Genomic DNA, 22,977 nt, shown 5'->3' with positions numbered 1-22,977 from the left:
AGGCTTCCTGACCACCCTTCCAGGCCCAGTTCATACCTAGCCTCTCTTTGGAGCAGACCTCACCCCAGGCCAAGGGCCAATCATTCCTTATTCTGCCCTCTGACTACGCAGAAAAGCACTTAGAACCATGTCTGGCACATAGTAAGTGCTCATTAAAAAGAACTGCTATCTTTGTAATGATTTCTTATGGAGCCCAGAATTGGATTAGTCATAATATTGGGTCCATACCCCAGAACCATTGGTGGTCCTCTTTAGTCATTTGTAATTTATTTTTGATAATATAATGAACACCCGTTAACCGAGAGACATTATAATAGCCTATCTACTTATTCCCCATTCTCTCTGCCCTCTTTCCACCCAGTCTCCAAGGGGAAACCATTGTCTCAAACTTAGCGTTTATTAATAAACAAATGTGAGACTGCAGGCACCCAGAGAGGCAGGATGGCTGCAGATTCTTCAAGAGAAATAGTTGTTATTAACCAAATTGTAACTTCCTGTGAGTCGTGTCTAGGTCGCCGCAGCGGGGCTGGGCTTACAGAGCCGCTGGGGAATCTTGGTTGATGAGCTGTTCGGGGTACCTAGAGCAGGGACAGAGAGGACTGAGTATGCCAGAGAGCAGGCAGGACCCAGCTCCAGAGACAGGGAGTAGGGCTTCTGAGCCTTCACCCTATGACTCCTGGACTCTACCTGTGTGACTTCTGCCCTCCCCTATGATGTCACACAGTGTTCCCCAGGTGACCCCGCTGGGCTTTTCCAGGTCTGGACAGAGAGACTCACCCCTGTCTTTACCTTCTTGGGGGTACCAAGGGCCAGTTGTTCAAGCTGTTGACCCCTATGCAGCTGGTCATGGCTCCGAGCCCTGAGGACAAGTCCACGAGAAGAATGTCTTGCTACTGAGAAAACTCCAGGCTGCCTCTACCTGCCCATCCCCCTCCCCACCCATTTCCCCTGTCAAGATCCCAGCGCTGGTGTGTGGCACCCCAGACACAACACTGACGCTCCACACTGTTTGCCAAGCCCCAAAGGCTCCAACGTGCTCAGGCCAGCTTTCTGGGCAGACCCGATGCCTAAGCGCCCACCAATATCAGGTACTGGTCCCCAAGATTGTTAAACAAGGCCAAACACTCCTGCCCCCCGAGAGGATGGGACGGAAAAAGAAAAAGGTGAGGCCTAGGGGCATGGGTCATGCACCTGCATGAGCTCATCTCTCCTTCAAAGTCCCTTGTTTTATTTGTTTCTATGTCATGACAAAAGCTCCCCTTCTCTGGGTCCCAGTTTTCCCAGCTGCTAAAAGGAGAGCCAAGTGGTCTCTGGGGTGCTTGTAGGTTCCAGACACGCTATACTCTTAGGCCATGTGGGAGCAGAAATTTGGCATGCTTGCTACCCTATCTGGTTCTTTCTGCCTGGGTTAGCCACGACCCAGAGAAAAATGTAGCTTGAACTGCATATTGTACCTCCCCCCACCTCCCCAGAGCCTGGAAAGGAGTTTTTGCTGTTTTCATAAAGGCTCAGAGACCCCACTGAGATGGCTCACCATCCCCCTCCCAGATCTTCTAGGAGACTCCCAGGCCACTGCCCTTGGGACTGCCAAAGCTCCACTGGCCTACGCCCCTCCAGCCCTGGCCCGACCCTTGTCCGTGGTGATCGCTGCTGTATCCCCAGCACTCAGCACAGCCCCGACACATTATAGGTGCTTAATAAATAGCTAGGACCCTGCCAGGAGGGGATTACAATCTCAGAGCAGTGAAATGCAAATAGTTCCAAAAATTAAATAAATTAATCTTTGAGAAAATTGCAGACCGTTCACTATGAGGCTTCCCTTACCCTCTGCTAACTGGCAAGCCTGAACCTCTGCTGTCGACTGTGCCAAGTACCAACAGGGACGGTAGAACAACCTAAGACCCAAGCAACCAGGCACTTGCTAACTTGGGAACAGCTTCTTTGCAGTTAGACTCCGACCAAGTAGCTACCGGTGCCTCCGTCTGTGGTTTCTACTTTTATCATACTTGACTTTGGTGTCTTTGGTTCCTGGTGTTCTCTGCCCACAGCGGGCTCTTCCCCCTTTCAGCTGCTTTATGGAATGTCACACACTCAGGACCAGGCCCCCCCTAGCCTGGCCTAGAGGCCCTAAGCCGCCAGCTGGTCCGGAAGCTCATTCCTACCTTCCCACTCAAGATGGATTTGGGGATCCACGGGGCATGCATGGAAGCCCTGAGAAGGAGACACATTTATTTTGTTTCATTCATAACTTTGCAGAACATTTTTAATGACCGAGTAGAATCCCCTAGAATCATAGTTCATAGTGTATTTATATACGGGAGTATGTATCCATATTTCTCCTTTGGTGAATCTTCTGTGCCTCTGTGGTGACACTTGGAGGTTTCAGCGTTCTCTGTGTGTTAATAATATTCATTCTTCTATATATATGGTGAATGTTTTCTCTTGTTTATCTTTTCTTTGTATTGTGGTATATTGGGGATTATTATAGAAGTTGGTATGGATATTTAAATGCAATCAAAGTGACCAATTCTTTCCTTTATGAGTTGGGACTTGTGTGTAATCCTTGGAAAAGCCTCTTCTCCTCCAACTACCTCAACTCCTGTGGCTAGTCCTGACACATATTGGCTACCCAGCTCGTGAGCCCAAGGGCATGCACCTTGTGGCCTGTAGAAAGCTTGGCACACCCAGTGAACACTATTGATGCAGAGCAGAGACTGCACAAAGTGGAGAGACGGATTGCAGCCCCCTTCCAGCTCTGCCTGCTAGCTAAGCCCAGTGCCCAGATACAAAGGCTTTGGTCTCCCCAAGCCTGTTTCCCCATCTAGGAAAGGGACCCGCCATAGCCATCGTGACTCCCATGCAAGTTTAAATGCTGACACTAGAAGGAACATGAAGGACCATTTTTTAACTCAAAACCTTTATGATACAGCTGGGAAACTGAAGAGGCGGTTGGGGGCATTAGTTCTGAAGCAGGCACATCTCTGAGGGAAGCCTACAGATTCCCATCCAGACGTAGGAAGGCAGAAAGGAGAGGCAGACAGCTTGGCCCTCGGCCCCCGCTCCAGGCCTCCCCCTGGCCCTGGGCCCAGTCTGCCCAGCGGGCACAAGCCTGCAGGCCTCACCAGGAGGCTCCAGGCTGGCAGCTGGCCTCATGCCCAGAACTGAAGCATGAGCTTTCTTTGTCAACCCCCCAGGAAGCTTTATTTCCCAGAAGGCTGTCCCACAAGGTGAGGCATGGGGGGTGGGTAGGGGATAGAGAGGGGGCCCAATTCACCAGCCTGGTCTGCAGAATCACTCGGTGGGCTCTGGGGCCAGGGAGTCTGTGAGAGCCTGGGGACAGCTGCCGAAGCTGGGGACAAGCCCTGAACCCCCAAAGCAACAAGGGGCACAGGGCTACCATCTTAGGCTGCTCCTGGGAATTGGGTGATTGGGAAGACATGAGTCACCTCTCCTGACCTCCCCCCAGGAACCTGAGGCCTGAGACAGGCGGGACTAGATTACAACCATCCCAGATAGCTCCACTGACCAGGCGGGAAAATGAAGACCCACAGGGAGTTAGGGCAGAGCTCGCCTCATAGCTACATCTCTCAACACCCCAGGCCGCTGGTCTTGCGCCTATACCACTAAACCAGGAGAATAAACCTGCAGGAGAGTGGAGTGGGCTATGGGGGACGAGAAGTGAGCGACTCTGACCTGTGAGGGGAGGAGTGGCTCTGTGCCTGCTTCCCCCTCCTCCCCTCTCCCCCTCTATCCCATGCAGTAGGGGTTCCTTCTGAGCACTGTTCTCCCTCCCCTGCTCCCATCCTGGCCTGGCAGGGGAACAGAGGAGAGGGGGAGGGGTAACTTGCTGCACCTCTGCAGATGGTGACAGGTCCCACTAAGTCCTGGGGAGGGGGTACTCCTCAGTTGGGGTGGGGGGTCTCTCTGTAGGGCTGGCACTTCTGGGGCTGGGAGGTGGGGTTCTCACCTCCTAATTAGTCATCTTGTTAGGCAAGGACCACAGCATGTACTGAGAAGGCCTTTCTGAGAATGTCAGATCTGTGGGAAGTGAGGGAGCAGGCCACGGGGATGGACACGCAGGGGAATAAGGAATGGCCCAGGCAAAGGCTTGGTGCCAGAGCCAGCCTGGGGCGTGCAAGAAACCGAAGACGGCCGCATGGCTGGAGCCTGTGGGCAAGGGGCCCAGGCCGTTGTGAAGCTCTGAATGCAATAGGAAGCTACTGTTCTGAGCAGAGGAGAGACCTGGTATGACTGAAATCTGGGAAGGCTCACTCTGGCTGCTGTGTGAGAGGGACAGGGCGGAAGTAAGGCCAGAAAGGAAGCGAGAAAGCCAGCAGGAGTGCAGAAATCCGGTGTCGTGCACCTGAGTGCTTCAAGTGGGAATGGGGAGAAGGGGTCAGATTCCAGACTCAGTTTGAAGGGGGGCCTGTCAGGACATGCTGCCAGATTGGAGGGGCACAGGGCTCATATAATGTTCATCCCGCCGCCAACATGAGACCTGAGAGAGTGACAGCTGGCAAAGTCTTCAGGTCCTTCCCTCTGCCCAGAGGCTTCCGGGAGCCAGGAGCCACTGTGCCCAGATCTCCCAGGTTCAAGGTGGGAGCAGACTGTGTGGGGATTCTGAGCCAGCCCTCAGGGAGCAGGCAGGATCCTGACCAGCTGCTCCAAGTCCACAGCATCCCATTGGAGAACTGACTCTCTGGCTTCAGGTCTCATGGTGGTGAGGGGCAGAGCTGGTTTAAACCCAGCTCTCCTGACCCTCAGTTCACATCAGACCTGAGCCAGGGCATCTAGCCTGCTGGGGTTGCCGCCAGCACCAAAACTTGCCCCCAGAACCAGGACCTTACTTGTCTCCTGGTCTCTGCCTCCTCTCGGTGTCACAGGACATTGTTCTCGGCCTCCATGGACACTTCCTACTTTGAGGACCTGCCCTGGAATTCAGCTTCTGAGAGGATGAACTTTCTAGATAAAAGGGCTCTCAGTCACCCTTCAGGGCCCCTTCTCCAAGCTGAGGATGTCCATTGCTTCCCTCATCGGGCCAGGAGGGCCCCTCTGTGGCCCGTCACATGAGCAGGAGGGACAAAGACGTGGGGAGCCTCCTGCCAGCGGAGACCTAGCAAGGGTAAATCTGGGTCATCTGTGTCAAGTCCAGGCCCTCGGAGTGAGAGTCAGCCGGTCAGTGCAGAAGAAGACCAGCCCCAGACCCAGTAGGCACATACCCACACCCTCCCCAACCACGGCGTTCACTCGCAAACTGTGGGTTCTGCCACTCTCCCTGACTCCTCCTGCCTCCAGAATCAAAATGAGCCTGCTCTGAGCTGTGGGAAGCTCCCTTCCCGCTTTGTAGCCTTCCTCCAGGTTCCAGCCTGTCTTTCCAGCCATGCACGCCTTCCCAACACTTTAAAGGCCTCCCCTTCCCAGCTGGTTCCCTGACTTCCCCAGAGCGGCTGCTTCTGTCTCCTCTTGGCAGCTCTCAATAGCATGGTCTTTTGGGCCCTAAATCCCCAAGCTGTTGAGCTGTTGAGCTCCTGCCCGTGTGTCTGCTTGGGGCCAGCAGCCTAGAGGTCCCATGTGCAGGCAGGTGCCTCTCCACCTTCCTGGTCTGCAGGATTCTCTGGGTGGAAGACAGAGGGGGCATTTGGGACAGCCACCTTCATCTCTTTTCATTAAGGCATTGGATGACTTCATGGATATGGATAAGCTGTGTAAAGGGCTGTGCATGGGAAGGACCTGAGGGGACAGGTGGACTGGGCTGAGGTTTACAGAGATGGGACAGATGGACTGGGCTGAGGTTTACAGAGACGGAAGAAAGCAAGCAGGACTTAGGAATGAGAGGCAAAAACCTGCAAAAACCTGCAGAAAGCAAAGACTCTGGGGTGAGACTGAACTTGAGAGGTGAGGGCCTGTCTTCCTCTGTAGGAAGTGACACAGGGCTGGGGTGGACATGGGGATGGGACAGAGGCAGGGAGGAAATGGGACCAGAGACGAGTGCCCTGTAATTTTAAACTGGATGGGGGGAGGACAGAGGGAAAGGCACTTGGAGGGAAGCTGTGAGGGACTGAAGTTCATAGGGAGGCAGTAAGGACAGGTGACCTCCCCAGAGGAGGCCACTCAGCCCTGGTTCTCTCCACAGGTCGCTGAGAGCCCAGAGGAGCCCCTGAACACAGGGCAGAGTGTGGAATCTGTCACCAGCCACCTGTCTCCCTCTAATAAGGAGACCATTGTGGTCACTCTCCATGGGGCCACCAACTTGCCCACCTGCAAGGATGGCTCTGAGCCGTGGCCTTATGTCATGGTGTAAGTAGAGCTGGGCACAGGGGCTGGGGCTGCCGTTGGGCTGGGAGCAGATAGCCGTTGGGGTGTGAGCAGCCAATGGCTGTGAGCTGGACTGTGGTACCCAGAGGGGAAAGTCAAGTGTGAATCACACAGGGGCTGTAGGCCATGTACACGGTAGGCCTGACCTCTTCCCTGCTGCGAGGGAAGCCGCTCACCAGAGCTGGGGAAGGAAGGAAGAGCCACTCCTTGATCCCACAGCCATCGGGGCAGGGCTTGGCCTCAGTTTGACCTTAGGGAGGTAGGGCCTCCGGATATAGAGGCCAGGGCTGGACTCTGAGCGGGGTGATGGTGTCCTGGGGTAGGTCACTCACGATAATCCTCGTCCTCGGCCCCTACCATTTCCTGGGTCATTTCTATCCCGAGGGAATCCCCAGTTCTGGTCCTTTAATGCACCCCATACCCGCCGCCAGCCAGCTGCAGGCACACACTTCTCAAGGCCTGGTGCTTGAGTGAGGCTGGCCCTGCCGTGTCTCGTGTCTGCTGCCCACCTTATGGACGTCACTCCTCCCAGAAGGGTATCAAGTAGCAACACAGTGTCCAGCCAGCCAGCCTTCGGTAGGGATGCTGGACGTGCCTTCTATCTTGACGACAAGGCACTGTGCGGTAAACCCTCCCACAAGCTCACCATCCCTGAGCCCTTCTGTAAACTGGGAGCCACCAGCACCACCCCCCAAGCTACTCTACACCTCCCCTCCTCTATGAATTCCAGCAGTCACTCGCCCACATTTCCTCTGGGGAGAGTGCCTGCCCCTCCCCCAACACCTGCTGAAAATCCCACCTTCAAATTCTTGAAGGCTCTTCCTCCTCCAGGCAGACACCAGAGTTGAGCTCTGGTGACTTAAGAGGCATAAGGTGCGGGGCTGAGACACGGAGACAAAGAGCCGGTCACTAGCCGACAGCCCCGGCACCCCCACATGGTTGAAAGGTTAGGTGGTGTGCTGAAACCAACAGGTGGACCACTTGCTTGTCTCAAAATCCCCATTTCCACCCAGCCAGCTCCTCAGCCCTCCCCTCCCCCAGCTCCATTTCCGTGGTGAGGAGGGACAGGTGGCAGAGAGTGGGCTTGGCAGGGAGCTCGCCTTCTCCCCTCAGCTATTTCCATAAACCAATTATCGCCGATCATCTCGGGAGATTGAGGCCCTGCCTATCACCAAGCCAGCCGGGGCGGCAGGGCGGGGAGCGGGGCGCCGTGGGGCTCGGCGGGCAGGCTCCGCGACCTGCGCCGGCACCCGGTTGCCATGGGAACACGCGGCGGGAGCCGAGCCGGCCCGAGCCTAGGCGAGGGGTGTGGGGGCGGCGGGGGAGAGCGCATGGCTGCACCCATCTCTCCCCTGGGGGAGGGGGCAGTTTGCAGAGCCCAACCCAGCCCACAGCCCTAGCATGAGCGCGTTCCTGGGCTCCAGGAGGCTGAGCTGCCACCAGCCCCGGGGGTGCTAATGAGATGCAAATGACAGCAGAAGGGAGGGCTTCTGAGAATGCAGGCCCAGCTGTCAGGGACCTTGAAAGGGGCTTTCACGGGGAGCCCAGGCCCCAGGCAGGAACCCCAGAGGGAGGACCCAGACCCCCGAGAAGCCGGGGGAGAATCTGACTGTCCCCTGGATGTCTGATTCCACAAGCCCCATAACAAAGCAGACCACAGGCTCCATAAACCGGTCCCACCCATGCTTTTTATCATGATGAATATTGCAGTGCATGAGGTGTATCTAATATAGATTAATATTATTAATCTTTCATCTTCTTTCAAAACCCTTTTTCTCATCTTTCTCTTGTGTGTATTTCTGGTTCCCTCACTTGGTGTCCCGCCTGAGCTTCCCCTTCTCTGCCCTCCCCGGGGGTCTCACCTGCAGGGGTTCCTGTCCCAACCTCGGTCCCTTCCCCTTGGGCCTGCTGCACCCCAGCAGGCAGACCTCCAGGGGCAGTGGGTGGGGTAGGAGTGAAAGCCTCGGCCTGAGAGGACCCCAGAGCCATTTACTCATTCAGCCCATGAGTGGGGGATCTGAAGAGAGTTAGGGTCTAACAATGGGGACTCCCCAGCTGGGGACCAAGTCACTTCCCTCCTGCGCAGGCTCCAGCCTCAAGCCCAGCTAGTAATAGGGTGCACCTCTAGTTGTGACTGTCCCAGACCAAGAAGTCCTTGTGGCTCATCTTGTGGTTCTATCTCTTTCAAGCAGGGCCTTTGCCCTGCTTCCGCTCTGACCCCACTATTCCACTAAAACCTTTTTCTCTAAGGCGACGACCATGTCTCACCCTATGTCCACTGGGCGTCTCATCTTTAGTGATGCTGGCCTCTCCCTGGTTTCAAGCCTAGGTCACTCCTCTTCCTCTGTATGCTCTGTGGGATCTCATCCTCCTCCTGGTGTGGGTGATCACATTCTCCCCCCCACCCCCACCCAGCCCCCTCCACTCCATCTCTGTCTAGTCAGTGTATTTCCTATCTCTGAAATCTGGCGGCTCCTCTCTGCCAGTTCCCTGACTTTAGGCTACTGCACTGTTTTCTTCTTAGCACATCCAATCTTGCCCCCCTCTTCAAACTCCAAGTGTTCTCACTGCTCCCAGGGTAAAGAGGATTCCAGGCCCAGCATGGTTGGGTCCTTGCCCGCCCCTCCCTTTCTGGGCTTCAGCCATAACAGGTGTGTCTCTGTTCTCTGAGCAAACCCTGTTCCTTCCCACCCTAGGCCTTTCACTCCCTCCCCCAGAACATTCTCCTTTCCCCTCCCCTCTTTGGATCCCAGCTCAGTCACTTCCTCCAGGAAGCCCTCCCTGTTCTCCCAGACCAAGCCAGAGTTTCCCCGCATTCCGTGTTTCCCTGGGACTGCCTGCTTCTTCAGGCCGCAGAGGCAGATCCACATGTTCGATGTGCTTTTATGGGATCTCTGGCATATTCTTTCTTAGTGTCCACCCCCATGGTGCCCATCTAGTTCCACAAGTGACCACCAGGTCTGTTTTGCCCCCCATGATACCCCCACTATTTAATAAATTACCTGGGGCACAGGAAGCCGTCAGCAAAAAATTGTTGAATGAATCTGGCCCCGTTTCTAGCTTGCTCTGTTACTTTGGGAAAGTTACTTCTCCTCTCAGTGTTCCAGTACCTCACCTGGGAACCCTCCTGGAAGGGCCATGGAGATGGCAGAGTGGGGGGTCGGGGCGACGCTGACAGGTGTAAACCATGACACGGAGTGAGCATTATCTTCAACACCACAGTGGGCGTGTGAGATCAATCAGAAGAAAACCATGGGGTGCTGGAGAGAAGCCAGGATGGGGTCAGGATAACCCAGAATCCGGCCCACCCCTGATTGCCTGTGTGACCTTGGGCCAGTCCCTGCCTTTCTCTGAGTCTCTGTCTTCCCATGGCCAGCATGTTGGTTCTGGTCTCCGTGCTGCCTCCGGCTTGCCAGGCTGGTTTGTGCTCTGGCCTGGGAATCAGTTTCAGTGCCTTAGAGACAACAAGAGCCCCAGCTGTACATGCAAGACAGACTCCACACCCAGGTCTCCTGGGCCAGCGCCCAGGTCCAGGTCACCCCTGGCCAATCTGGGCCTGAGCAGTGCCCAGCACCTGCCTCCCAGCCTGGCACAGAGAGGCCTGCCAATCAGAGCACAGCAGGGACCAGGAAGGCAGTGGCCCTGACAGACAGGGGGTGCCCCAGCAGGCTGGGTGTGGGGACAGGGCCAGCCAGGAGACAGTCTGTGGGGTTCTGACCCTTGGCCAAAGGATTGGTGACTGGACTGCTCGTTGGCAGCCGCTTCTCTGACTGCCTGCTGCTCAGAGCTAAGGAACAGGGCCTGAGCCAGGACCAGGAGGGGAAGTACTGCTTCCTCATGTGCCTGGGGGAGGCTTGGCCCACCGCAGTAGGCAGGGCAGAGCACAGATCAGCCACACTCAAGAGGATCTTTGGTTTTCTTGCATCAGCCTGTCCCTGGCCCCTGATTGAGACTGACCTCGATCACACAGTGAGCCCTGACTCTGGTCTGACTGAGCCCTAATCACGCACTGAGCCCCTACTCTGGTCCCACACTGAGCTCTGCCCCTGACAACTAATTGAATGAAGAAAAGTATTGAAAAGTAGGGCCATTGCATAAGGTCTTGGTCCGAGAAGGTTAAAGAAGGACACGTTTACTGAGTGCCTATCATGTACCTGGCAAGTATGCTAGGAGTGCCTGCGTGTGTATATGTGTGTGTGTTTCATAATTTCATCTTAGCCCTTTGAGCTAGGTAAAATATGGTCTCCATTTTACAGGGGAGGTGACTAAGGGCTCAGTGAGTTTCTGTGACCTATCCAACATCACAGAGCTAGAGAGTCCCCAAGCCAGGATCCAGGATTCCAAAATCTAAAAGCTTTTTCAACCTCACTCCCTGACTTGATCTTCATGCTGTTGGTCGCCCCTTTTAGAAGGGGACCGTTGGCATTGGGGTCTGAACCCAGACTTCCGAGAAGATCCAGGGGTCCGTCTGAAGACACCACCCCACCCCCTCGCCCTAGGATCTGGATTGCCCACATCTCCCCTGGTCTGGCTGTGGGCCTTGACCAAAGGCTCCAGAGGGCAGGGATTTGGGCCGAGTGAGCAGAGGCCTGGCATGACTCACAAATGCCCTGGGAGCTTGTCTCAGCAGCCAGAGGGTGGAGCTCAGCAAACACAGCACTAATACACAGTGCCAGGGATCACGGGACAGTCCCAGGAATAATGCAGCCCTCATTTGCTGACGCCAGCCCAAGCCGAGCTCTCACAGAGCTCAGTTCTCCTTACTCTGCCTCCATACAGTCACCCTAGCAGGCAGGTTGCTCAAGCCCATGTGATGGCCAAAGAGGCCAAGACCCAGGGGTGTACAGGGACTTGTCTGAGGTCATGAGGCTGGCCAGTGAGAGTGGAGCAGCTGAAGGAAATTGCCTCCATTGGGCCACCGAGAGCTCACGTGGTTGGAGACCAATGTTATTCCCTCCCAGCAGGATGCTTGGGGGAAAAAAACACAGCCTGGGGAGAAGGCCCAGGAGAGGCCTGAGAATCTGATCTCCCCTCCAGGAACCCCGGCCTATGGTGTGGTCTGTCCTGTCCACACCTGCTCTAAATGATGTCAACCCCTGGAGGCTCAGGGTCTCAGAATTTTTGTTCGGTGAGAATGTCCCTGTATCCCAGAGCTGTAAACACAGCTAGTGTCCGTGGTTAAAATGGGGGTTTCCTGAGAAACCCCCAGCCAGACTTCAGCCACAAGGATCCTTCCAGATGTTCCCTTCTCACCACCATGCAGGGCCCCTGCACACCTGAATCACTTCTACCGACCCCCAAACCCTGAGCTCTTCCCCAGAGGCCCTGGGATCCTGGAGAGCAGCCCAAGGGGGCAGGGCTTACCAAGAGAAGTGAGTTTTAATGGGAAGATTTCAAGCACTGAGGCAGACCGGTGGATACCTCCTGGTATCCTCACCGCTTTATGCACAAGCTGTCTCATCTGCTTATTTCTGAGCATGGACACAGCTGCTGACGGGACCCCTTCTTCTGCCCCAGACATCACAAGTGGCCAGGAGGTTGGGTCCTCCCTCTGGGCTCAGTCTGGCTTCTGTCCCCCTCGCCTCCCACACAGGCTCCCAGGTCAGGTGCTACAGGGTCCAGCATCCATCCAAGAGGGTGGCAGGCCACAGGGCGGGGGGCTGGGGCTAGGGTTCTGATTCGGCTCCTCCTGCCCTTATGCTATTCCCCTTTCTGTCACCTCCCCTCCCTGACACACGCTGATCTTCTGTCAGAGGGAGGCGTGCCAGAGGTGACAAAGTTGGTTCCTTCAGGCCCGAGGAGCCAGCTCCACAGATGCTGAAAGCAGCTGGGTGTGGGAGACACATGGGGGCATAGGGCTCCTTTAGGAAAGCGCCCCACCCCCACCCCAGGCTCACCGTCCCTCCAGAATCTGTGAGGTGAGGAACACCATTACAGGGAGGAGCTGAGCTCAGAGATGTTTAAAGGATGAGCCCACAGAGTCAGTAGGCAGTATGGCTGGGATTCAAACTCAGGCATGTGAGCCTGAGCACTAAACCATTCTCTCTGGCCTTCATTGTGATGCTCAGGAGGCTCTGGGGTTTTATCCCTGGGGAGGGCAGGTGGGGACAGATCTGCTGCTGGCCCCTGTTGTCCCACATCTCCCTTTCGCATCACTCTGGGGTCTGTGGGAAGGGCCGGGAACAGGCTAGAGTACTCCGGGGGTGTTGGAGAAACAGGGCCTGCGGCCAGCCTGCGACTGCGATTGGGGGCCCTTATCATGGTCAGTGTAAGCAGGGCAACCAGTCCCTGGATCTGGCCCCGGACCCCCAGGGCCTTGGGGGAGCCCAGTCTCTGCAGCTGGGCTGTGCTTCCTTCCCTTTGAGGACATACTCTTGGGCTAGAACTTGAGATCTGAACCCTCCTCCCAGCCCAGAGCTGCTCGTGGGGCCATGCTGAAGAGCTACCTGGGTATAGAACAGGGTCTCAACAGTTTGGGCAGGGGGCTGGCCTCGCAGAGCCGGAGAGGAGGAGCTGCCTCCGCCTCTGTGTGAGTCTCCAGTTTTCTGCCACCCCTTCCTTCATTCAACAAACATTAGCTGGGTCCCACTGTTCCCGGAGGGGAACCGGAAACAGCTCCACAGTAACAAGCCCCTGCTCCTAAGCACTCATCATCACAGTCCAGTGTGTGTGCGTCAGGGGTCGCTAAACAGATAATACTCACTCATCCTTTGCCCACATCTCCTGGGCAGAAGACAGCTAAGCAGGCTCCAGACCCCAGCACTTGGGCATCAGGACCCCTTGGGGAAGGCTGGTCTTAGGAAGAGGGCAGGAGGCAGGGGTCTACATCAGAAAGAAACAAGAATCAGGGTGAGTCGGGTCATTTTCCTGAGGCGGGGAAATTCGCCTGTATGTCTGCCCACATTTCTCCTGCTTGAAGACTGCATCCACGAGAATGGTGACACTGGGAAGAGGAAGGTGTTCCGAGAGACCCATCACGAAGGATCTCAAGTCATGGAGAGAAGGGCCTCCCAGGCAGGGCTGTTTCCCCCAGGCCTGTACTCAACCAAGGGACTACCTGTCATTCCAACTCTTAGGGTGAGGGTAGGGCCTGACAGCTGGACCCTTTCCCCTTTGCCTAAGAAGATGGTTCTCGGAGCCTTTCAGCAAGCTAAGCCACAGCATGGACCACAGCGGGACGCTCCGAAGACTGGCAGATCGAATTTGACCATGCACCACCTCCCTTCTCCGCTGAGAAAAAAAGGCTTCTCTGGAAAACAAGGAAATCCTTTCTAGGAGAAGACCGAGGGTATGACAATACCCAGCAGAACGGGGCTTGAGTCTGGCTTCTCACTCATCACAAAATTCTGTGGGCTGAGATCATCCCCTGGGTCGTGTGGAAGGAGTCTACCTGCGCTGCTGCCTCCCTGAGCGGGGGTAGGGGTACATGTTCACCTCAAGGGGCTCCCCTGAGAGCAGGGGGATTATTTCACATGAACTATGGGTAGGGAGGTGGGGGGCAGCGTCCCGGCTTTGTAGGAAAAAATTTCCCTCTGCCGGAGTGCTCATCTCAGAGTTCCTAGGAATGCCTTGTTTCTGAGTTTCAGATTGGGGTGGGGGCAGTCCCCCCTCCCTGCAGGAGGTGCAGTTGGGGCAGCCATGCCCACGTGGATGGGGAGTTGGCTGGCCTCCAGCGCTCCAGGTTCGGTTACTCCTTCCATCAAGGCCCACCTGTAGTGGTGTGGCACCATCAGCAATTAGTGATGGTTCATTAGAGTCCAATTAATAAATGAAACGCAGGATGAGAGCCATGGCTTTGCTAAGAAAAACAGCCTTTCTCATGCCTGAAGTGGCAGCCTCCCAAGAGCTCAGAACCCACAGGAATCAGCTGCCCTAGGGGTGGGGGGAGGGGCGCCCTCAGAGTGGGGGCCCCGGATGTTGTTGGGCTGTGGTCCGGTAAAGGGGGAGGACGAGAGAGGGCAGCTTCAGACCCAGCCTCCCTGCCTAGGATCTTAGCTCCTCTTTTGTGGATCCCTGGCTATAACTTCTGGCCCAGCAATCCCCAGGAAGCTTGGCCAAGGCCAGAGGTATGAGGGCAGGGTTTTGCCCTCCTTCCTGTCTGGCCTCAGAGGACAATGCACATAGGTGTGGAGAGAAGCGGGCTAGAGAAGGAACGAGGTCAGAGAGGACCACAGACCTCCCCAGGGAAGGCTGGGTGTCTCTACACATGTGTGCATACGTGAGCACACATGCTTGTGCTGGGGGAGGGGAAGCAGAGGAGAGGCAGGGACCGTGGCAACATGGATCCCACTCCTAGATGTGTGTGCTCTAGAGGGCATTTCAGAGGCTGGGTGGTGGCTGGGAGAGCGGCTCAGGAGCTTGCCCTCACCCTCCCTGGCCCTGCCCCTCGCTTCACCACCTGCTCACCTTCCCGACAGCTGAGGCCCCAGGAGCCCATGCCCTTCCCTGTGTTACAGCCACAGAGAAGGAGAGCAAAATCCATCTTCTTCCTTCCCACTCACAGATGTGCCTAGGCCTCACCCCCAGCCCCTGCTTGAGTGGGAGCCCCGGAGCCTCCTGGTTGCTTTGCCAAACATCCACCATACCCCTCTGGTGTGCTGCGGGGTGGGCCTGGCAGAGAGGGGTTTCCTTTTCCTGGCAGCTTGGGACCCAGGATGGCTACACGGTGCCTCTGAACCCAACCCCAGCTCCATCCTGGTATGACTGCTCCCCCCATGGCTGGATTAAGTCTGAACCTCAGGAAAGCAGGCAGCACCCTGCAGCTCCTCTGGGGCAGGGTGGGGGGCGGGGGTAGGAGAGAGGACCCTGCTGTTACAGCTGAGCTTTGTGGGGGCAGGTCCCTAAGATGCCCCATGGACTCCGAAACTGCCCTGGGAGACCTCACCCCATCGGGGGCTGGAGGTCCTAGAACCCAGCCACCCACGTGCCCAGCTGGGAGGGCAGAGTGGGGACTAGGAGCAAGGAGTGAGCTGGCCCCCTTCACCCATCTAGATTTCCAGTTTCTAGAATAGCATCAAGGCCTGAAGGAGCCAGCTGTGCCAGGAAAAGCCATTACCCTGACAGCCTCCCTCCACCTGCTAAAAGCCTCCCTCCTTCCCCAGGGGTCTCACCCCTCCTGAGTTATTTAGCTTCCACTCACCTAGCACTGACAGACCTCTCTGGTGCACGCAGAGGGAAGGGAGGAAAGGGAGGACAGAGATATTTGATGCTTGCTTAACCCCTTCTAGGCCTGAACAGAGTCAGCACCAGCAGGCTCCCTTGGCCTTGTCCATCGCCTGTCCCCATCTCATTCCACCTGGAGTCCCTCCTACCAGGAGCTTGTGAGAAGGGGAGGGGACAAGGGGCTGAAGACCTCTCAGGAGGGTGGAGGACAGGCTGGCAAGTACAGGTCCTGGGTGCCAACCTGTGGTCTTGACACTGCACTGCGTGTGACTCAGGTCCCCTGCTCACCCCTGTGTCTGTCCTTTCTGGGTGCTGGCAAGTCCCCAGGGACACACAGGCTCACATGCCCCCGCAGGATCAGGTTGGGTGTTTGCGGCATAGAGGACTGACTTCGTCCTGATGCAGAGTGCGAGACCAAGGGTGGCAGGAGGAAGGGGCTCCCATTGCAGCCCTGAATGAGCAGAGGTCACCATGTCGGAAGGGAGGGAGCTCCAATTACCTTCCAGCCTCAATGGCTTCTTCTCTCCAGCCTGGCAGCCTCCCATATACCCCTCAGCCAGAGGGGGCCCCTTTTGCAGGGGTGGGGAGGCAATGTGTCTGGGAGGCCCGCCCCTCTGCATCTCAGCCCTCCTTCAGCGCTCACCCGGGCCCTGCCAGGCTGCCCTGGGTCAGCAAACTTTGAGAAACACCCAGCTTATTTTCCCCAGAAGGGCATAACATGGACTGAGGCCTCCTGTGTGCTGGCAGCTTAACATGGTTTATTCCCAGTCCTTAACAACAGCCCTGAGAGGGAGGCCTACCTACAGAGCATGACACTGAGGCTCAGAGAGGGTAGGTGGCCTGGTCACCAGGTAGCTGCGGCCTCAGACAGTTGTGTGTGACTCTGAAGCCGGTACTCTCTCCAGGACTCCACACCCTTGTCACAACGGCCAGAGACCACACCCCCTCACCAAGGTGTCTCCAGTTGTGAGACCGGAGTCTCACAAGAATGCTTGTTCAGGGGAGTCCTATAGACAAGTGGGGAGCAAAGATCCAGGCTGGTATGTCACTTAGGTCCAGAGGACAGAGGGAGCCATGAGGAAGGACCTGGGGAGTGGGGGGAGCCAGAAGCCTTCCTGGAGGAGAGTAGGATGGACTGGGAAAACCACGGGCTGGTTTAGCTACCACGTGGGGCACATCGGCTCAGAGCTTCTGGGCCAACTCGCCTGCCCCACACTCCCTTTGGGGGCCTCCGGGGGCGGTTCTGAGGCTGGTGAGGACACCATCTGTGCTTCTGCCTGGAGAACCAGCGGCAGCACCTCCCCCTCCCTAGTACGTGCTGTGGCTCCCCTGCTCCGGGCTCTGGGATGATTTCTCAGCCATGATTGCTGCAGTTAATGTAGCTGCACCATTTACAGCCCCAACATAATAACATCCTCAACAGAAGAAAGATTAACTCTCTCGCTGAACTGGTTGATAGCTTGGGAACTGAGGGACATGGAACTCAGACACCTGTGGGATGCACTGGGTGACAGAGGGCCCAAGCTCCCACCTCACCATGGACAACTGGGCCCTGAACCACCCTTCACCGCCCCCTGCCCTGTCCCATGCCCAGCTCCTCGCGTCCAGCCCAGGGCCCTGTGCACAGTGGGTGCTGCTGAAGGCGGTAGCTGGCATGTGCTCTATTGAAAAGGTTCAGAGCCCGGGAAGCTGTGCTGAGCCTCAGGAATCTGGGCCAGCAGCTTAGGGAAATGAAGGTCAAAGGAGAAGCCAGCCAGGCAGGCACCACACAGCTGCCCAGCCCAGAGACTTCCTCCCACCGGACAGAGCCTAGAGAAGAGTCAGGATGGGGAGTCTGCACACAGGCGCCTGCTGGGGAGCCCTGGCCAGGCAGGGGACAGGAAGTCAGACAGGCAAGGCGTCTCTCCTTGCTCCCATCCCCACTCCTGGCCTCTGGTGCCTGAGTCCACAGGAAGGCCTCAGCGGTGGTAAGCAAGACAGTGTGGTCACCCAGGCCATCAGCGCATCTGAGGAGAGAGGCCCGGTGTCCCCTGGGCCTGGGATGACCAGAGTGTGTCTGCCTAGGAGGGAGCTCTTTACTCTTTGTCCTCCCTTTGCTCAGATTTATGGACAGTTGTTCAGCAGGCAGGACACCCTTCCTCTGACTCAGCCTGCTTCTCCCCTCCCCAGGAAAACCACATCAGAGGACATGAAGAACCAGAATGCTAAGGCAGTCACATCTGTGACCTCCAAGCCCACCACAGCCCCCATCTGGGGGGACACAGTCAAAGTGGAGCTCCAAGCTGAGGATGCAGGGCGAGAAGGTGAGGCGGGGGGGGGGGGGGGGCTGGGGCGGGCTGGTGTGAGGCAGAGGCTGGCCTCTCAGTTCAGCTGGAAGCCACCCAAACACCACCTTGGGCTCAGTTAAAAGCACTTTAAAGAAAAAAAATTATAATACGGTCATGCCTCATCTCCTCAGTCTGCTCGAAAAATGAGTTGTTCCACATAAATGAATTTTCCAGACAATGAAAGCTTATCTTTTTATGGCCACTGTTATCATTTTCATGGTTGTTATTATTGCCGTCTCCCACTGAAACAGCACATTACAGCTTCCTGGCACATCCCCATGCATTGTTCATTGGAATTACACCTCTTGGGAGAAGTGATGCTGCTCCCATTGCTTAGATGGGAACACTGAGGTTCAAGGAACTGAAATAACCAGCTCAAGCTCATGTGGTCCATAAGTGGAGGACCTAGGATCAGCATACATGTCCCCACTGCAGCTTCAGGGCTCTAACTGCTTCCCTAGACTGGCTCCTTATCCTGCCATCTCCCCCAGCACTGCCCACTGTCAGATAGCAGCGTTCCTGTGCTTCCTGAGAACCATGGTGCGCTCTTGTAGAAACTGCCAACTAGTTCTTGCTCCTCTGGCCCTGGAAGCCTTTCCAGTCCCTGACTTTTAGCAAATTCTAACACTGTAGGTAATTTAAGTTTTTCAAGGCAGGGCTCATACCAGAATCTCCAGGTACAGGCGTTCAAATGTATGGGTGTGCACTCGTGGTTTCTGCTCTTGGGCGAGAGCTCAGGCTGGGCACACAGGAGTACTGACAGGCAGGTGCCAGGACAGCACTGGGGATCGGCATCGGGCTTAGTCTGCACAGACCCACACATGCCCACAATATCTCTGCTCAGGCTCTCCTCTAGCTGATGGTCCTTCCCTCAGAGGACTGGCTTTACTTCTCCCCTAGAAATCTCACTGGGGCCTTAGAACTCTTGTCTGGCTCAGGAAGAACAGAAAGCCAGCTGCTAAAGATGGGAGAAGAGGAGAGAAGCAAAGTGGGAGGAGGTACATCAATAAAAGGGGAAGAGGCTACTTCTGGGTCAAGCCAGAGAATATTTTTCTGCCTATAAAGGGATAGGTGGGGCTGCTGAGTGAACTAAGAATATGTAGGAGAGGAGGAAAAATTGACCTAGGATTTCATGCACATGTATGTGTGTGCCTGTGTGTGCATGTGTTTGTGAATGCCTGCCTGCTGGCCCGCGTGTATGTGTGAATGTGGTATGTGTGACTATGTGCTTGTCACTGTGCCATAGGCTTGCATGTCTGTGTGTCGTGTGTGTCGTGTGTGTGTGTGTGTGTATGTATGTGTGTGTGTGTTGCAACAGTGTGTTGTGTCTGTGCCTAGATTTACCTGGGAGGTGGTGTTTCCCTGGAAGTATGTGTATATATAGTCTGTGTATATATGTGTGTTAGGGGTTGTGGTGAGTGGATCTGGGATCCCGTCCCACCTTGAGCTCTGCACATTTGGGGTGACTGTAGGAAAGGACATGATGAGTCAATGGCCTTAGCACCCATCTGTGCAGCAGAGAGGGGACGGGACTCGTTGCAGAAAGAACAAGAGGGTAGGGAAGGCCTACTGGATAGACAGGGAACGTTGGCAGGCACCTCTTTGCAGATTGAAGTCGCTGGATGCTCCTTGAAACCTGGTTGGAACCGGTTGCTGTGGTGATGTCTGTGATGGGGGTGGGGAAGATGGGGGCCAAGCCAAGAGGTGGTGGGGAGGGAACGAGGTAGCTCAAGGAGGTGTTAATGAAAAGCAAAGGAGAGTTGCAGACCCATGTCAGGGCCAAAGCAAGCGGGTGGCAGAAATGGCTTGTTGGCCACACAAAGGGAGCCGTGGGAGGCTGGAGGGGCACAGTGCCCAGAGAAGAAGCTGATGAAGCGTGTTTGTAGCATAGAGATAGGAACAGAGAGGGATGGCTGTCCATTCCCCCCAATTATAGCTCATCTGCTGGCTGCCCACACAGAACTCCGAAGATTGGGGTAGGGGGAAAAAATGCAAGACATTCACCTCTTCTTTCAGCCTCAGCAAATTCCAACCAGATTTGGGGACTCAGGACCTATAGGTAGTGGCCATGAGGGGTTACAGCTTCCGTAGCTACTGTTGAAGCTCTGGGTGGGAGCACTGGAATCCTCCAGCTGAGTTTTTTCAGTTCTGCTCAGAGCTGGGTGAGTACACGGAGCACTACAGATGGTTAATGAGGAGGAAAATAGTGACAGCTACAAGGAGCACTTGCTTAGAATTTCATAGCTTGAAAAACACATTTCCCTCCCTACAACAATAGTAGGAGGGACAAGGTTTTTCCTTTTTAAAATATTGACATTTTGCAGAGCAGGTAAATGAAGCTCAGAGAGGTTAAGTGACTGACTAAAGGTCACTGAGCAAGTTGGTGTGTTAGTACTAGGTTTGCTCACTTCAAATCCTTTGTCTTACTTGACTTCTTTCAAGGCAACCTCAAGTCTTTTGGGTACCCATTTTGCTTTCTTTCCTTTTAACACAGATCCCATATGGCCAGCACTTGAGGGACTTTGGCAAGTGTCTTTCCCTCTCTCTGTATCCAGGGTAGCTGTGTGGAAGAGGAAGAAAGGAAGAGTAATTAGCAAATGCTCTTCCTCCTCCTTCTCTTCCACACATTAATCCATATGACCCACCAAGGGGCACCTGGGTGGCTCAGTTGGTTAAGCGAATGCCTTCAGCTAGGGTCATGATCTCAGGGTCCTGGGATCAAGCCCCACATCAGGCTCCCTGCTCAGTGGGGTGCCTGCTATTCCCTCTTCTTCTGCTTGTGCTTTCTCTGTCTCCCAAATGAATAAAATCTTTTTTTTTTTTTTTTTAAAGGAAATGATCCATCCAGCCCCAAGTGCTGAGCTGTCCTTGGTGCTGATATGTCATTTTCTCAGGAAAGAGGCAAAGGGCAAGGGTCTGCTCTGGTCTCCATCAGCTACACCTGTCCTTCCCATCCTGCCTTGCCCGTTTTTCTCTAAATATTTTAGATCCTTCCTTCCTCCATCTCTCTCATTCTCTCTCCCCTGCCTCTTCCTCAAACCACAGACTTCCAGAGTGGAAAGATGTTTCCAGGATCAAAAACCCAGTCTCCCATCAAACATTTACTATCTCTGTGATGGTGATCAAGTTATTTACCACTCTCCACTCCACTAATCACACTATAAAAACAGAGATGGTGATTCCTTCTTGAGGGGTTGTGGTGGGGATTTGTTGGAATAGTGACTCAAGAACACCCATCCCTGTATCTGGTATACAGCAGGTGCTCATTAAGTGGCATTGCATGTTTATTTCCAGGTCATTGGCATTCCCCTCAGAGGTCATCCTGAAGTTCATGCATTTTATAACAAAATGTAGTCTCTTTGGAGGGAGTTTTCTAAGTGGTGCATTGTTCTTAGTGTTAGACTAGTTTTCATTTCCTTGGAGTAGACTTTTGTTGGTATTTTTACTGAGAGATTTCTTGAGCAGATCTTGTTTCCTTAATGAGACTCAGTTTCCCCATTTACAACATGTGGGAGGTAAGTCCTCCCCTTCCTGCCTCAGGAGCTGGTGAAAGCGTCTGTGACTAAGGGAAGCAGCTCCTAGGAAAGGGTATGATTCCTGCTTCTGTGCATGTCTCTGCCATCATGTGTGTCTTTTTTTAATATTTTATTTATTTATTTGACAGAGAGACAGTGAGAGAGGGAATACAAGCAGGGGGAGTGGGAGAGGGAGAAGCAGGTTTCCCACCAAGCAGGGAGCCCAATGTAGGGCTCGATCCCAGGACCCCGGGACCATTACCCAAGCCGAAGGCAGATGCTTAATGACTGAGCCACCCAGATGCCCTCATATGTGTGTCTCTTGATATGGGGGTTCCATGCCAGGTGTGTCCATCTCTGAGTTGGGAGTTTCTAGACCGCAGGACAGAATTGCATCTTCAGTTTCTAACAGCACCTAGGATGGAGACTTGCCCTGGGCCAGGGCTCAAATGGTACTTGTGAATGTGTGTGTGTTTTGTGTGTGTGTGTTTTGTGTGTGTGTGGGGGGGGTGACTCACATGTGTACATGTGCATGTTGGTTCCTCAGCAGGGCCCCTGCTCCCTGCTCTGGGCAACATCTCACCTCCTCCACACTGGGAGGGATGCTGGTCAGCTAAGCCTTGTTTTGAGCTTGTGCTCCTTTTTCTCTATTAAGATGTGATCCTCAAGGTGATGGACAATAAAAATAAAGAGGAGCTGTTGTCCTACCAAATTCCCATCAAGTACCTGCGTGTCTTCCACCCCTACCATTTTGAGCTGGTGAAGGTAAGTCAGGGCCCTGAGTCCCTGTGGGCCTGGGATAGGTAAGGGGACCCACCTTGATCCCCCTTGCTGTACCCTCAGAGTCTCCCACGCTCACCCTGCAATATGACAAGTCTTGGAACATATGGAGCTCAGGAAACCCAGCTTCTGGCAGGTAGATAAGAATGGTTTCAATGAGAATTTGGAATTCTCTGAATACATCTCTGTAAAACAGCCCAACAGCTTAGAACATCTACTTCATTAAATGAATATACCAATTAAAGATACATTCTGGTTTCATGTATGTTTAAAGTGGGACTAGATCTGGGACGCTTGGGTGGCTCAGTCATTAAGTGTCTATCTTCGGCTCAGGTCATGATTCTGGGGTCCTGGGATAGAGCCCCGCATGGGGATCCCTCCTCGGCAGGAAGCCTGCTTCTCCCTCTCCCACCCCCCCCTGCTTGTGTTCCCTCTCTTGCTGTATCTCTCTCTGTCAAATGAATAATTAAAATGTTTTTTTTAAAAAAGTGGGACTGGGGCACCTGGGTGGCTCAGTGGGTTAAAGCCTCTGCCTTCGGCTCAGGTCATGATCCCAGGGTCCTGGGATCGAGCCCCATATTGGGCTCTCTGCTCAGCGGGGAGCCTGCTTCCTCCTCTCTCTCTGCCTGCATCTCTGCCTACCTGTGATCTCTGTCTGTCAAATAAATAAACAAAATCTTTAAAAAAAAAAGGGGGGGGACTAGGGGCCCCTGTGTGGCTCAGTGGGCTAAGCCTCTGCCTTCAGCTCAGGTCCTGGGATCGAGCCCTGCATCGAGCGCTCTGCTCAGCAAGGAGCCTGCTTTCCCCTCTCTCTCTGCCTTCCTCTCTGCCTACTTGTGATCTCTCTCTGTCAAATAAATAAATAAAATCTTTTTTTA

At 54.7% G+C, this 22,977-nt stretch overlaps 1 protein-coding gene across 2 annotated transcripts in view; it reads left to right on the top strand.

The window, feature by feature from the left end:
- Nucleotides 1-995: 995 nt before the first annotated feature.
- Nucleotides 996-22,977, top strand: part of CCDC33 (coiled-coil domain containing 33) — an 84,931-nt gene continuing 62,949 nt past the window's right edge. For both annotated transcript variants that reach the window (XM_059180411.1, XM_059180410.1), the window contains exons 1-4: nucleotides 996-1,163; nucleotides 6,134-6,297; nucleotides 17,647-17,780; nucleotides 21,975-22,084. In XM_059180411.1, coding sequence (XP_059036394.1) covers nucleotides 1,143-1,163; nucleotides 6,134-6,297; nucleotides 17,647-17,780; nucleotides 21,975-22,084 — 429 coding nt within the window. In that variant the 5' untranslated portion in view covers nucleotides 996-1,142. The remainder of the gene's footprint in view (nucleotides 1,164-6,133; nucleotides 6,298-17,646; nucleotides 17,781-21,974; nucleotides 22,085-22,977) is intronic.

This window comes from Mustela lutreola, chromosome 7, assembly GCF_030435805.1.
Source record: "Mustela lutreola isolate mMusLut2 chromosome 7, mMusLut2.pri, whole genome shotgun sequence".
Taxonomy (NCBI): Eukaryota; Metazoa; Chordata; class Mammalia; order Carnivora; family Mustelidae; genus Mustela; species Mustela lutreola.
Note: the sequence above shows the minus strand (reverse complement) of the source record. Positions and strands in the feature narration are given on the sequence as shown.